This window comes from Myotis davidii, unplaced genomic scaffold (assembly GCF_000327345.1).
Source record: "Myotis davidii unplaced genomic scaffold, ASM32734v1 scaffold726, whole genome shotgun sequence".
NCBI lineage: Eukaryota > Metazoa > Chordata > Mammalia > Chiroptera > Vespertilionidae > Myotis > Myotis davidii.
In genome coordinates this window covers 1,321,269-1,334,333 of record NW_006297808.1, presented here as the reverse complement: position 1 = coordinate 1,334,333, position 13,065 = coordinate 1,321,269, and the positions used below count along the sequence as shown (strand labels likewise).

Here is a 13,065-nt window from a genome sequence, read left to right as displayed (position 1 = left end):
CATACACCCAGCAGCGCTGCTGATGCCTGAACGGTATGTGGAATGAAGTGGGCGGGCATCGGGAGGCCACTATGGCACGGGGCAAGCACTATGGGCAGTCTATCTGAAGTGTACCTGGCGTATAAGACGACCCCCCACTTGGAGGCATATTTTTCAGGGCCAAAAAATCGTCTTATACGCCGGCAAATACGGTACATGAAGTGGTATAATGTTAATTGAAGGTAGACTATAGTAAGTTAAAGATGCATTCTATACACTCTAAAGCAACCACCAACAAATAGAACAAAACAAACATAAAAGAGATATGATTAGTAAGATAACAAAAGAGATAAATGGAGTCATATAAAAATTCAGTAATCACACTAAGTACAAATGGTCTAAATATTTTAATTAAAAGGCAGAGGTTGTAGGCTGTCTACAATATACTTTAGCCCTGGTTGGTTTAGCTCAGTGGATAGAGCATTGGCCTGTGGACTAAAGGGTTCTGGGTTCGATTCTGATCAAGGGCACATACCTAAGTTGCAGGCATGATCCCTGGGCCTGCTTGGAGCGCATGCAGGAGACAACCAATCGATGTGTGTCTCTCATATCGATGTTTCTCTCAGTCTCTCCATTCTCTCTTTAAAAAGTCAATAGTAAAATATCCTCGGGTGAGGATTAACAACAACAACAACAAAAATCTATTGTAAATATAAAGAATCAACTAATTAAGTATTCATCTCAAGAAATTCCCAAAGGAATAGTAAACTAATCCCAAATAAAGAAGAAAGAAGGAGTAATAAAAGAAGATAATTGAACTAGAAACAATAAAATAGAGATGATCAAGAAAGTCAAAATAGTTTTTTTGAAAAAACTAATAACTTTGATAAACCCTTGGCAAAAAAGAGAAAAGGCACAAATAACCATTTGTAAAAGGGGACTCTACATATCCTACAGATATTTAACAGGTCTTAGGAGGATATTAGGAAAACTTTATTGTGATAAACAAGAAAATTTAGATGAAATGAACAGTAAAAAATACAGTATCAAAACTGACAGCAGACAAAATAGAAAAATTGATTAGTATTAATAATTAATAAAAATTTTCTCATAGAGAAAACTTTAGTGATGAATTTTACCTAATAGTTAAGGAGGAAATAAAGTCAATATTAAATTATTTTATATAATAAAGAAGAGGAATAATTTTCAATTTGTTTGATGAGACCAACATAGCTCTGATTTTATAACTTGACAGACATTATAATACAGAAAATTTATAGACTAATTTTCTTCATGAACGTAGATGTAAAAATCCTAAACAAAATCTTAGCACATTATATCCTTATAAAAAGGATAATACATAATGACTAAATTGAGTTTATTCCAAAGATGTTAATTTACCATATCAATAAATAGAGCAAAAATCAGGATTATCTCAACAGCTTCAGTGAAAGCCTTTGATAATATTCACTATACATTCATGACTTAAAAAAAACTCTTAGCAAACTGGGAATAGAAGGAAAAGTTCTTTGCTCTAATAAAATAACTACAAAAATCTCTGCAACAAACATCACACTTAATGGTGAAATGTTGAAAGTTTTCCTCTGAGTCTGGAACAAGACAAAAATGCCACTATCACCACTCCTATTTAACATTGTACTGGAGGTCCTCGTTGGTGAAATATGGCAAGAAAAATAAAATATGAATCAAAAGGGAAAAAACTTTCATTATTCACAGACAATATAATTGTATACACAGAAAATCCAAAACAACCTGCAGATAAATCAAGCCCCGCCGGGTGCGGGCCATGGCCTCAGGTCCCCTGGCCCTGGCGCAAGGGAGTGAGGGCACGGCGACCATTGCATATTAGCTCTTTATTCTCTTTATTATATAGGATTGTCTGAATAAACAGAGGATATACTGTTGTTATGGATTAGAAGAATTAATTTTGTAAAGATAATTGATTCTTGCCCAAATGACCTGTCAGTTCAGGGTAATGCCAGTAGAATCCAACATGTTTGTGGAAATTGATACAGTAATCCTAAAATTTATAAATTTTATGGAAATGTGAAGAGCAAAAATAGCTGAATATTTGAAGAACAACAAATGAGAAAATTTACTTGACTAAACGTTAAGACTTAAAAACAACAGCAAGTAAGGATGGTGATATTGGTGCAGGATAGAAAAATAAACTAATGGAGCAGAATAGAGTTCAAACAGACCAATGCATATATGAGGTTTTTTAAAATTTATTTTTGTTAATCCTCACCCAAGGATATTTTTTCTATTGATTTTTAGAGAGAGTGGGAGGGAGGTCCTAGCTGGTTTTGTTCAGTGGATAGAGCATTGGACTGCGGACTGAAGGGTCCCGGGTTCGATTCTGGTCAAGAGCACATGCCTAGGTTACGGGCTAGATCCCCAGTGGGGGGCATTCTCTGTCATCATTGATGTTTGTCTCTCTCTTTCTCCCTTCCTCTGAAATCAATAAAAATGTATTTTAAAGAGAGAGAGAGAGAGAAACATTGATGTGAGAGAGACACATCGACCAGTTGCCTCCTGCATGCACCCTGTCCAGAGCCGGAATTGAACTGGTGACTGTTTAGTCCCTGGGCAACGCTCTAACCACTGAGCAAACAGGCTAAGACTGGGCACTTGAATTTTGACATGGATTTTCTTCCATATTTTTTCCTAAAAGTTTATGGATTTAACCTTCACATGTTTTTATTTTGAAATAATTTTTGTGTATGGTGCCAGAAATGGAACATTTGTTGTTTTGCATGTGGAGATAATATAATCATTTGTTGAAAATACGATCCTTTTCCTGTTGAATTGCTTTGATACCTTTATTGAAAATCCTTGTCAAGATTAAAAATTCTGGATTATTTTTCATTGGTATATGTTTCTTTCTTTCTTTTTATCAGAGAGAAAGGGAGAGGGATAGAGAGATAGAAACATCAACGATGAGAATCATTGATTGGCTGCCTCCTGCACGCCCCACACTGGGGATTGATTACATACATGCAACCAAACCATGTGCCCTGACCAGAAATTGAACCATGACCTCCTGGTACATGGGTAGATGATCAACCACTGAGCCGGGTGGTATATGTCTTTCTTTACACCAGTTCTACACTGCTGATTACTGTAGTTTTATAATAAATCTTGAAACCAAGTAGGGTAGGTCCTCTAATCTTGTACTTTTTCAAAGTTGTTTTCTTTGCATTTCCCTGTAAATTTCATAATCAGCTTGTCAGTTTCTACAAATAAGCTTGCTAGAATTTTGATTGGGATTGAACTGACATCTTAACAGTGTTGAATCTCTTGATCCATGAGCATGGTCTATTTCTCCATTTACTTTGTGCTTTAACTTCTCTCAGAAATATTTTATAGTTTTCAGTGTACAGTTCTTGCACATTTTGTGTCAAGATTTCATCCTAAGCATTTGAAGTTTTATGTGATTACAAGTGATATTTTAAGATTTTCAATATCTAATTATTTCTTGCTAGTACAAAGAAATCCAATTGATTTTAAAAAAATATATTTTTATTGATTTCAGAGAGGAAGGGAGAGGGAGAGAGATAGAAACATCAATGATGAGAGAGAATCATTGATTGGCTGCCTCCTGCATGCCCCCACTGGGGATTTAACCCACAACCAAGGCATATGCCCTTGACCTGAATCAAGCCTGTGATCCTTCAGTCTGCAGGCTGACACTATCCACTGAGCCACGCCGGCTAGTGCACCAATTGATTTTTATATATTAGCCATGTATTCTTCAACCTTCTCCACCCAGATGCCATCTCCACTGTAAACTCTCCCCAGCTCCCTTGACTCCTCCCTATTCCTCCTCTCAAGTATCATGTGCAGGTCTTTTAAAAATGTTTTATTGTTGACACTATTGCAAATATCCCCCATTTCATGTGCAGGTCTTTATCCTAGCATCTAACTAATTGGAGTGGTGCCATTTGTTTATGTGTCTGCCTCCCCCATTAGACTGGAAGCTCCTTGAAGCTGGGAGGGGCCCTATTTGATATTTGTGTCCACTAGGGTCCAGCCCAAGGTCTTGCACACAGTAGGCACTGAGTGAGTGTCTGTGAGGGAAGAACGGTTGGGTGGGCATGGGTTGGTGGGTGGAGAGGGAGGGAGGGAGAGAGGGATGGATGGAGAGGGAAAGATGGATGGATGGATGGATGGATGGATGGATGGTTCGTTGTGCTTGTATTTGTCACAGCAAGTGCTCATACAGAAATTAAACCAGCCTATTTTTGTTTCTGAATCTACTGAACTTTCTGCATGCCACAGTGGTCTGCATACTGAATGTCACCAGTAGGCCATAGTCTTCATAAACAACGTTATAAAGTGCTTACAGCATTTAGGGCATAGGGCCAGGCTCCTTGCAGGCACACTCTCATTAAGCATGTCACACATCTCATCTCTCCTCCACCATGTTCATAAAACTCTAGCTACTCTGACCTCCCTGTTGTTTCTCAAATACACTAAACATACTATCAGGGGTTTTGCACTTCCATTCTCCTATACCTGGAACACACTTTCCTCAGATAACTGCCTGGCTTGTTCTCTCACCTCCTTTAAGCCTCTGCTCAAGTGTCACCTCCTCAGTAAAGCCTTCCCTGACCACCCTATCTCAAACAGCAACCCCGCTATTCTCTATCCCCTTACCTTATTTTCTCCATTTAACATAGCAGGCTCATTCTCCAAAATCACGACATATTTCCTCCCATCCTCATGTTATTATTTGTAGCATATTCTAGGAAAGTACCATGTTTGGTTAATAATAATAATAATGCCATATTTACTGAGCACTTACTATTGCCAAGCAGATTGCTAAATGCTTTATATCAGTGATGGTGAACCTATGACACACGATCAGAGGTGACACACGAACTCATGGTTCTGGTTGATTTTTCTTTGTTAAATGGCATTAAATATATAAAATAAATATAAAAAATATAAGTCTTTGTTTTACTATGGTAGCAAATATCAAAAAATTTCTATATGTGACACGGCACCAGAGTTAAGTTAGGGTTTTTCAAAATGCTGACACGCTGAGCTCAAAAGCTTCGCCATCACTGCTTTATATAGATTAATTAACTTAATCCATACTCCACTCCTATGAGGTAGGAGCTATTTTTCTGACAGGGGTTCAGGTCCTTGCCCACATTTCTCTGATCTAGCTTATGGTCCTGCTGCTATGAACAAGGGACACCACAGTGGGACTGTCTGTGAGCCTGCCCAATTACTTGTGCTTTTCTTCTGTTTAGTTTTGTAGGTAACGCTGACAAGCTTCTGCACATCCAGATAGAAGACTCCCTGGAAGCCTTCATTTTCCCCTTTCTGCGCCACCTCTGTCACTTCATTGGTAGGGAGCATTCTCTAATGAGGCAGCAACTGGCCTATGTCCAGGGGGCACAGGGACTGTGGCACCTCGTCCACATGCCTATTCCTGATTGGGACTCTCAGTGCTCAGGAGAGAAAGGGCAGCACATGCCCAACCAGGTGTGGACAACCCCAAGACAAGCGTGCTTCTCCAGGGCCATCAGCAATACACACAGGCCCGTGTTTACCTCCAGGGCAGTAGGGCCAAATAAGAGCTCCTGACTGGATCGAATACCCTATGTTGTGGCCTTTGCTGGACTGGTAGGCCCTTTTAGGCCTGGCTTCACTGAAATGAGGGTGTGGCCCCACCATGAGTGCATATGTTCATGGAGACCTGCTCTGGGCAGTGCTCTGGTGACTCAGAGGTGACTTGTTCCTGCCCTTTTGTCTGGTTATCGAGATGAGGTGGAAGGAAGGCTCCAGAGCTTCTGACTTCCCTGATTTTCATTGTGTATGCCCAGTGCCCCTCTGTCCTCTCACCACACACAGCAGTGCCCAACAGTGGCTTACCTCATTGAAGGCAGATTTTTCAGTCATTCCCAGGCTCAGGATTGCCCTAGTTGAGTAAGATACTTGGAGTGAGTGAGGTTGAGTCAGGTCAGAGGCCCCTCGCCAGGACTACCTACGTGGCACCAACTCAGCCCCCAGCCTGAGTCGCTGCACAGGGGGGCAGAGGATGGTATTTTGGCTCAAACATCTCTTATTTTCACAGGATGTTGCAACTATCACTTAAGTAGTAGCTGAGACAGACTTGCCACATGTCCCATGGGATGGTGGAGCTCTATGGCACAGAGGCCCCCTCTCCAGCCCTGACTTACTGGGTGGCCGTGGGCCAGTCCTTAACTGCTTGGTGCCTCAGTTTCCTTATTTGTATGATGAATCAGTTGGCCTTAATCATCTCTGAGTCCTGCTCCAGCACAGGAATGGTTATCTTCAGTTCTTGGGGGTTACCAAACCAGCCTAGGATGACAGCTTAGATTTCCTCACCATCCCTCACTGGGCATGCTTACAGCTGACATTTCTGTGCCAGGCACTGGGCTAAGCACAGCACAGAACTTTATGAGGTAGGCAGAATACTATTATCCCATTTTCCAGATGAGGAAACTGTAGCTAAGAGTAACATGCCCAAGCCCCACAACAGTGAGTGGCAGAGCCAGGCTTTACACCAGCAACACTGTCTCCGTCAGTACCATGTGCCCTTGGAGGGACGATCCTCTCATTCCTACCTAAGGAGGCCAACTCGTAGCAGACCTTCCTGGTCTGAAAGCCTGGAGAGCCAAGAAAAGGCCTTTGCATGATAATGCTGATGCCCAGGTGTGAGTCTCTTGAATTGCCAGCTAGATCTGAGAATCCCCATTTACCAGGTGACAAAACAGTGGCCTAGTGATGTCATGTGACTTACCTAGGACATGGTGTACTGGCTCTGAATCCACTCTTGGACCCACTAAGGCTAGTCATCTTACATCAACTCAGGTCTACAGGGAAGGGGCATCCCTTCCGCCCCAACCTTCCTTTCTCTTGCAGATGTCCACCTTGAACTTGGCAATGTCATCCTGATATTTTCCACCCTGGGTATCAGTCGCAGCTGCGCGGCCATCTTGGCCTACCTCATGCACCAGAACGAGCAGACCTTGAAGGTATGCATTCCCTGGTCTAGGTTCTAACCATAGCCTCCATGAGGTGGGGTCTGAGCTGCACCTGGGAGAAATGGTCCCTGGTGCTGCCTCAGTACCCTAATTGGGGGATGAGAAGGAGAAGGGTCAGGGAGGGGCGCTCCAAGTCCAGGGCTTTAGCTAGCATACCACACTCAAAGGCAAGGACCGACTATCTGTGCTGGAGGTCTGAGGTTGGGCACATGGAGCAGGCCCAGGGACTCAGACTGTGCAAGGCTGCAGCTGGCAGTACCTTCTACATGTCCCCTACTGCCAGTAGTCTGTCTGTCAGGGTTTGTTCATGGTTCTTCAAGAGAGATGCATTGTTGTTGCTGCTTGGAATCATGGAATTGCAGTGCTGGCAGGGCTTCAGCAGGCACCCACTCCAACAATTATTTTATCCTTGAGGGGAGCAGAGTCCAGAGGGGAAGGAAGTAGGGACCCATCACGACAAACCCCATGGGAACTCAGGGCTCCCGACTCCCAGGGCATTACTTTCCCACTGCCCACTGCCCTAGGAGATCGCAGGCATATCCCGAGGGGAGGGCGAGCCTAGTTTGGCACAGCTTGTACTTGATTTCAGAGGGCATGAATAGGACCTGACAAGCTCCCACATTTGTCCAGGAGTGTGCTTGGAGGGACGAAGAATGATCGTGGGCAGAGCCCATTGCTAGTGGTTCTGGCTGTTGACCCAGTGTGCTCTTTGCAGGTGCAATTACAGGCAGGAAGAGTCTTGGATAGCCAGCAATTCCACTTCTAGGTATACACCCAAAAGAAGTGAAAGCAGGGACTCAACGAGATGTTTGTATACCCATATTCATAGCAGCATTATTCACAATAGACAAAAGGTGGAAGCAAACCAAGAGTTTATTGACAGATGAATGGATAAAAAAAAATGTGGCCTATTCATATAATGGAATATTATTCAGCCTTAAAAGGGCAGAAAACTCTGACATGCTGCAACACTGAGGACATTATCCTAAGTGAAATAAGCCAGTCATAGAAGACCAAATACTGTATGATTCCACTTATATGAAATAGAGAAGTCAGATTCATAGAGCCAGAAAGCAGAACAGTGGATGTTGTTTAATGGGCATGGAGTTTTAGTTTGGAAAGATGAAAAGTAGAGATATATGCACAATATAGTGACTGTACTTAATGCCATTGAATTGTATGTCTAAAAATTATTAAAATGGTAAATTTCATGTTATGTGTATTTTACCACAATTAAAAAAAGAAGAGTCTGAATGCAAAATCAGAGGTCCTGGAGTGAGAGGCCAAGATGCCCGCTCTCTCACCCCATCAAAGGTGACTTGTTGGGCGCACTCACACTGGGGTCACTGCCTGCTTGCGGATCACTTTGGTGTGTGCTGGGGCGGGGAGATGTTGCTAATAATTCTGGGAAAGGAGGCCTGTGTGGTTGCACCAGTAGAGATGCCTCCCCAGCTCTTTGCCCAGCAATGGGCTTTCTCCTCTGAGGGGCCACGTCTTCAATGCCCTTCTGAGCTGGTAGGGGAGGAGGCATAGAGCTGACAGAAGGCAGGCCAACCTCACCTACCTGAAGGGGGCGTGGGAGTTCTAGGACTTGAACTCCCTTGGAGTTTGAATGGGGCCAGTCTGTGAATTTCAGCAAGCCCTGCCCTGCTGCGGTCCCTGGTGTCTTCATTGTTCATAGGGAAGCTTGGGCACAGAAGGTCTTTGGAGCCTTCCAACTTTGACATTTAGTGATATGTCCTAACCCTGACAAGCAAATCACAGGCCTCTCTTTGGCCACATTAAAAGCAGGTGTTCCAGAGCCAGGTGGGGTGAAAGCAAAGAGAGGAGTCCCCTCATCCACTTGGCTCCTCTAAGTTCTCCAGCAGCGAGGACCAGGCCCCCACAGTAATGTGGCACATGCAGGCCTGCACCTGATCTTTACTGCAGGGAGATGCACAGCTCCAGCAATGAGGGTAAGGGATAGCTGGGCACAGTTGTTCTGGTCAGTGGGTAGACAGGCACTTGGGCACCTGAGACTTAAACAATTCTGGTCTCAGGAGACACTCAGATGCTCCCTTCCTGGAGCAGCAATTTTCATCTCATTTGCAGAGAAGTCCTGATATGGGACACTCTGCAGAGATGCCATCTAGATAACTCTTGGCCCAAAAAGCACAGCTCCTGGAACTATGGGTGGAAGCAATGCTGCTGTGACCTGGCTATGTCCTCTCCAGACTCGGTGAGTCCTGTGTAGTTGTTAGCTTCTCCTGCTACCAATCAAGCACCCTGGATCACTGACACAGGTGGACCTGAGCTCAGCTCTGTGGCTGCCTGGGATCTGGCAGGGACATACCTGCCTTCCATGGTCTGTGTGGTCTTGGGGACGGTCCTCAGTGCACTGGGGAAGCTGGGCCCTTGGCTGCGTCAGCTCAGCTGTGATAGTCAGAACCCACAGGACTGGCAAGAAGAATGTAGGTCACTCTCCTGCAACAGACTGCTTCCTGGGCTTGTAGTCCCAGCTCAGCTCCTCAGGGCACCAAGGACAAGAGTCAGAAGTCACGGAATGAGCTGGGAAGAATCTAGCACCAGAGCCTCTCCTGCCTGTCCTGGGCTTTCAAAGCTTTGGTAGAAGGTTGTGTGGGACCCCAGAGCTAGAAAGCCTTTAAGAAAGCAATTTCCGCTGAAGCCAGTTTGGCTCAGTGGATGGAGCATCGGCCTGCGGACTGAAAGGTCCCAGGTTCGATTCCGGTCAAGGGCATGTACCTGGGTTGCGGGCACATCCCCAGTAGGAGATGTGCAGGAGGCAGCTGATCGATGTTTCTCTCTCATCGATGTTTCTAACTCTCTGTCTCTCTCCCTTCCTCTCTGTAAAAAATCAATAAGTTATAAAAAAAAAGAAGAAAGCAATTTCCTTTTGAATTGCTGGGAGTAGCTTTGTCCCTTAAGATCTTCAGAGAAAAACAAAAACTAACTCCTGAGGCACTGTAATAGCTTACATTGGCAGAGTCATTCCACATGCAAGGCTGTTTTAAGTGCTTTATGAAACACAGTGACCCCACAGCCTGTTATTATCCCATTTTGCAGGAGGCATAGAGGCTGGGAAATTTGCCTGAGCCCTTACAGCTGTAAGTGGCAGAGCCAGATGACTCAGATGGAGAATCTGGGCTGTTTTTAAAAAATCCTCCCTGAGGATATCTTTTTATTGATTTTTAGAGAGAGAGGAAGAGAGAGAGAGAGATTGAAATATTTATCGGTACACACCCCAACTGGGATCAAACCCGAAATCTAGCTATGTGCCCTGACCCGGAACTGAACCTGCAACCTTTTTGTGTATGAGCAATGCTCCAACCAACTGAGCTTCTGGGCCAGGGCAAGAATCTGGGCTTTTAACAAGCCCCTACAGCGGCGGGAGAGCACTTGCCTTGCAGTCTAAAGAATGGGGCACGGCCAGGTCAGTGTGGCTTAGTCGTTGAGCATTGACTTATGAACCAAGAGGTCCCGGTTCAATTTCCAGTCAGGGCACATGCCTGGGTTGTGGGCTCAGTCCCCAGTTGGGGGTGTACAGGAGGCAGCAGATTGATGATTCTCATCATTGATGTTTCTATCTCTCTATATCCCTTTTTCTTTCTCTCTGAAATCAATAAATATATATTATATATATATTTAAAAAAGGATGGGGTACTGCTCCTATCAAGAGTGACCTGGGCATGTCCCTTCACCTTTCTGTCCCCTCGGTAGACAGAATAAGGCCTGTTTTTCCAGCTTGCTGCATTTGCTGTGAGTCCCAGCAGATACATTGTAGGCTGGAAATGGAGTGTGTGGATGGGTATGGGGTGCTATCGTTATGGTTGGTTCTCAAGGGCCTGTTCTGACCTGGTCAGGACTTAGAAATCTTATAACTGCACAGCTTTGCCCCAGGTATCACTGTGTTTTATTTATTTTAAATCGTGACAAAACACAGATAACACAAAATTTACCACTTTAACTTTTTCAAGTGTAAAGTTCAGTAGTGCTAAGCATATTCACATTGTTTTGCAACAGATTTCCAGAACATTTTCATCTTGCAAAACTGAAACTCTATACCCATTAAACAATAATTCCCCATTCCCCTTCTCCCCCAGCCCCTGGCAACTACCATTCGTCTTTGTCTCTATGATTTTGACTATTCTAGATACCCCACATAAATGGGATCAATGTTTATCGTTTTGTGACTGGCTTGTTTCACTTAGTATAATGTCTTCAAAGTTCATCTATGTTGTAGTATGTGTCGGAATTTCCTTTTTTTAAAAGATTGAAATAATATTCCATGGTATGGAGAATTCACTAGTGAACCTGTCTGGGCCTGGTGCTTTCTGTTTTCAAAGGTTACTTTTTATTGATTCAACTTCTTTACTAGATACATAGGGCTATTCAGATTGTATGAGTTTTGTCAGATTGTGTCTTTCAAGGAGTTGGCCCATTTCATCTAGACGACATGTGGGCATAGAGTTGTTCATAGTATTCTTTTATTATCCTTTTCATGTCATTGGGATCTGTATTGATTCTTTTTTATTTCTGATATTAGTGATTTGTGTCTTCTCTCATCTTTTCTTTGTTAGGCTGGCTAGAGGCTTACTGATCTTTTCTAAGAACCAGCTTTTGATTTCATTCATTTTCTCTGTTGATTTGTTTTCAATTTTATTGATTTTTGCTCCAATTTTTATTATTTCCTTTTCTCCTGCTTACTTGGATTTAATTTATCATGTATTTTTAGTTTCCAACGATGGAAACTTAGATGATTCAGCAGTTCTCAACCTGTGGGTCACGACCCCTTTGGCGGTCAAACGACAGGGGTTGCCTAAGACCATCCTGCATATCAGATATTTACATTACGATTCACAACAGTAACAACATTATGGTTATGAAGTAGCAATGGAAATAATTTTATGGTTGGGTCACAACATGAGGAACTGTATTTAAATGGCCAGAAGGTTGAGAACCACTGATTTAGATGAACATTCATCTTGGTGAATGTCCCATGTGAGCTTGAGAAGAATGTGTATTATTATATTGTTGAATGAAGTATTCTATAGATATCAATTATATCCAGTTAACTAATGGTGCTATTGAGTTCAACTATAGCCTTACTGACTTTCTGCCTGCTATATCTGTCCATTACTGACAGAAGGGTGATGAAGTCTCCAACTATAATAGTGAATTCATCTATTTCTCCTTGCAGTTCTATCAGTTTTGCTTTACATATATCAATGCTGTATTAGTTGCGTACTATTACAGGTAGAAGCCACATTTCCTTTATCCGTTCATCTGTTGATGAACACTTGGGTTGCTTTCACTTTTTGGCTATTGTGAATAATGCTGCTATGAACATTGATGGGCAAAAATCTCTTTTCAGACACTGCTTCCAACTCTTTTGGGTGTATATTCAGAAGTAGAATTGCTGGGCAAAATGGTAATTCTATTTTAATTTTTTGAGGAATCTCCATACTGTTTTCCACAGTAGCTGTACCATCTTACATTCCAACAGAAGTGCACAAGGGTTTCAATTTCTCTACATCCTCACCAGCAGTTGTTTTCTGTGTTGTTTTTTAAAATAAATTTTGTAAAAATATATTTTTATTTCAGAGAGAAAGGGAGAGGGAGAGAAAGAGAGAAACATCAATGATGAGTGAGAATCATTGATTGGCTGCCTTCTGCACGCCCCCTACTGGGGATTGAGCCCATAGCCCAGGCATGTTCCCTTGACTGGAATCGAACCGGTAACCTTCCAACCACAGGCCGATGCTCTATCCACTGAGCCAAACCAGCTAGGGCTGTGTGTTTTTTTGTTGTTGTTTGTTTGTTTTTTGTTGTTGTTTTTAAGTAGTCCTCTTAATGGGTGTTAGGTGGATGTCATTGTAATTTTGATATGCATTTTCCTAATGTTTAGTGATGCTAATCATATTTTCATATGGTTACTGGCCATTTGTATATTTCTTTGGAGAAATGTATATTTAAGTAATTTGTCCATCTTTTAAAAAAGAATAGTTTGTTGTTATTTTTTAGAGAGAAAGTAGGGAGAGGGAAA

General features: G+C 42.7%; 1 protein-coding gene across 2 annotated transcripts in view; it reads left to right on the top strand.

Annotated features, from left to right (window-relative positions):
* STYXL1 (serine/threonine/tyrosine interacting-like 1) overlaps window positions 1–13,065 on the top strand; it is a 67,160-nt gene that overhangs the window by 51,023 nt on the left and 3,072 nt on the right. For both annotated transcript variants that reach the window (XM_006773383.2, XM_015570272.1), the window contains 2 exons: window positions 5,262–5,359; window positions 6,901–7,013. In XM_006773383.2, the coding sequence (XP_006773446.1) occupies window positions 5,262–5,359; window positions 6,901–7,013 (211 nt within the window). The remainder of the gene's footprint in view (window positions 1–5,261; window positions 5,360–6,900; window positions 7,014–13,065) is intronic.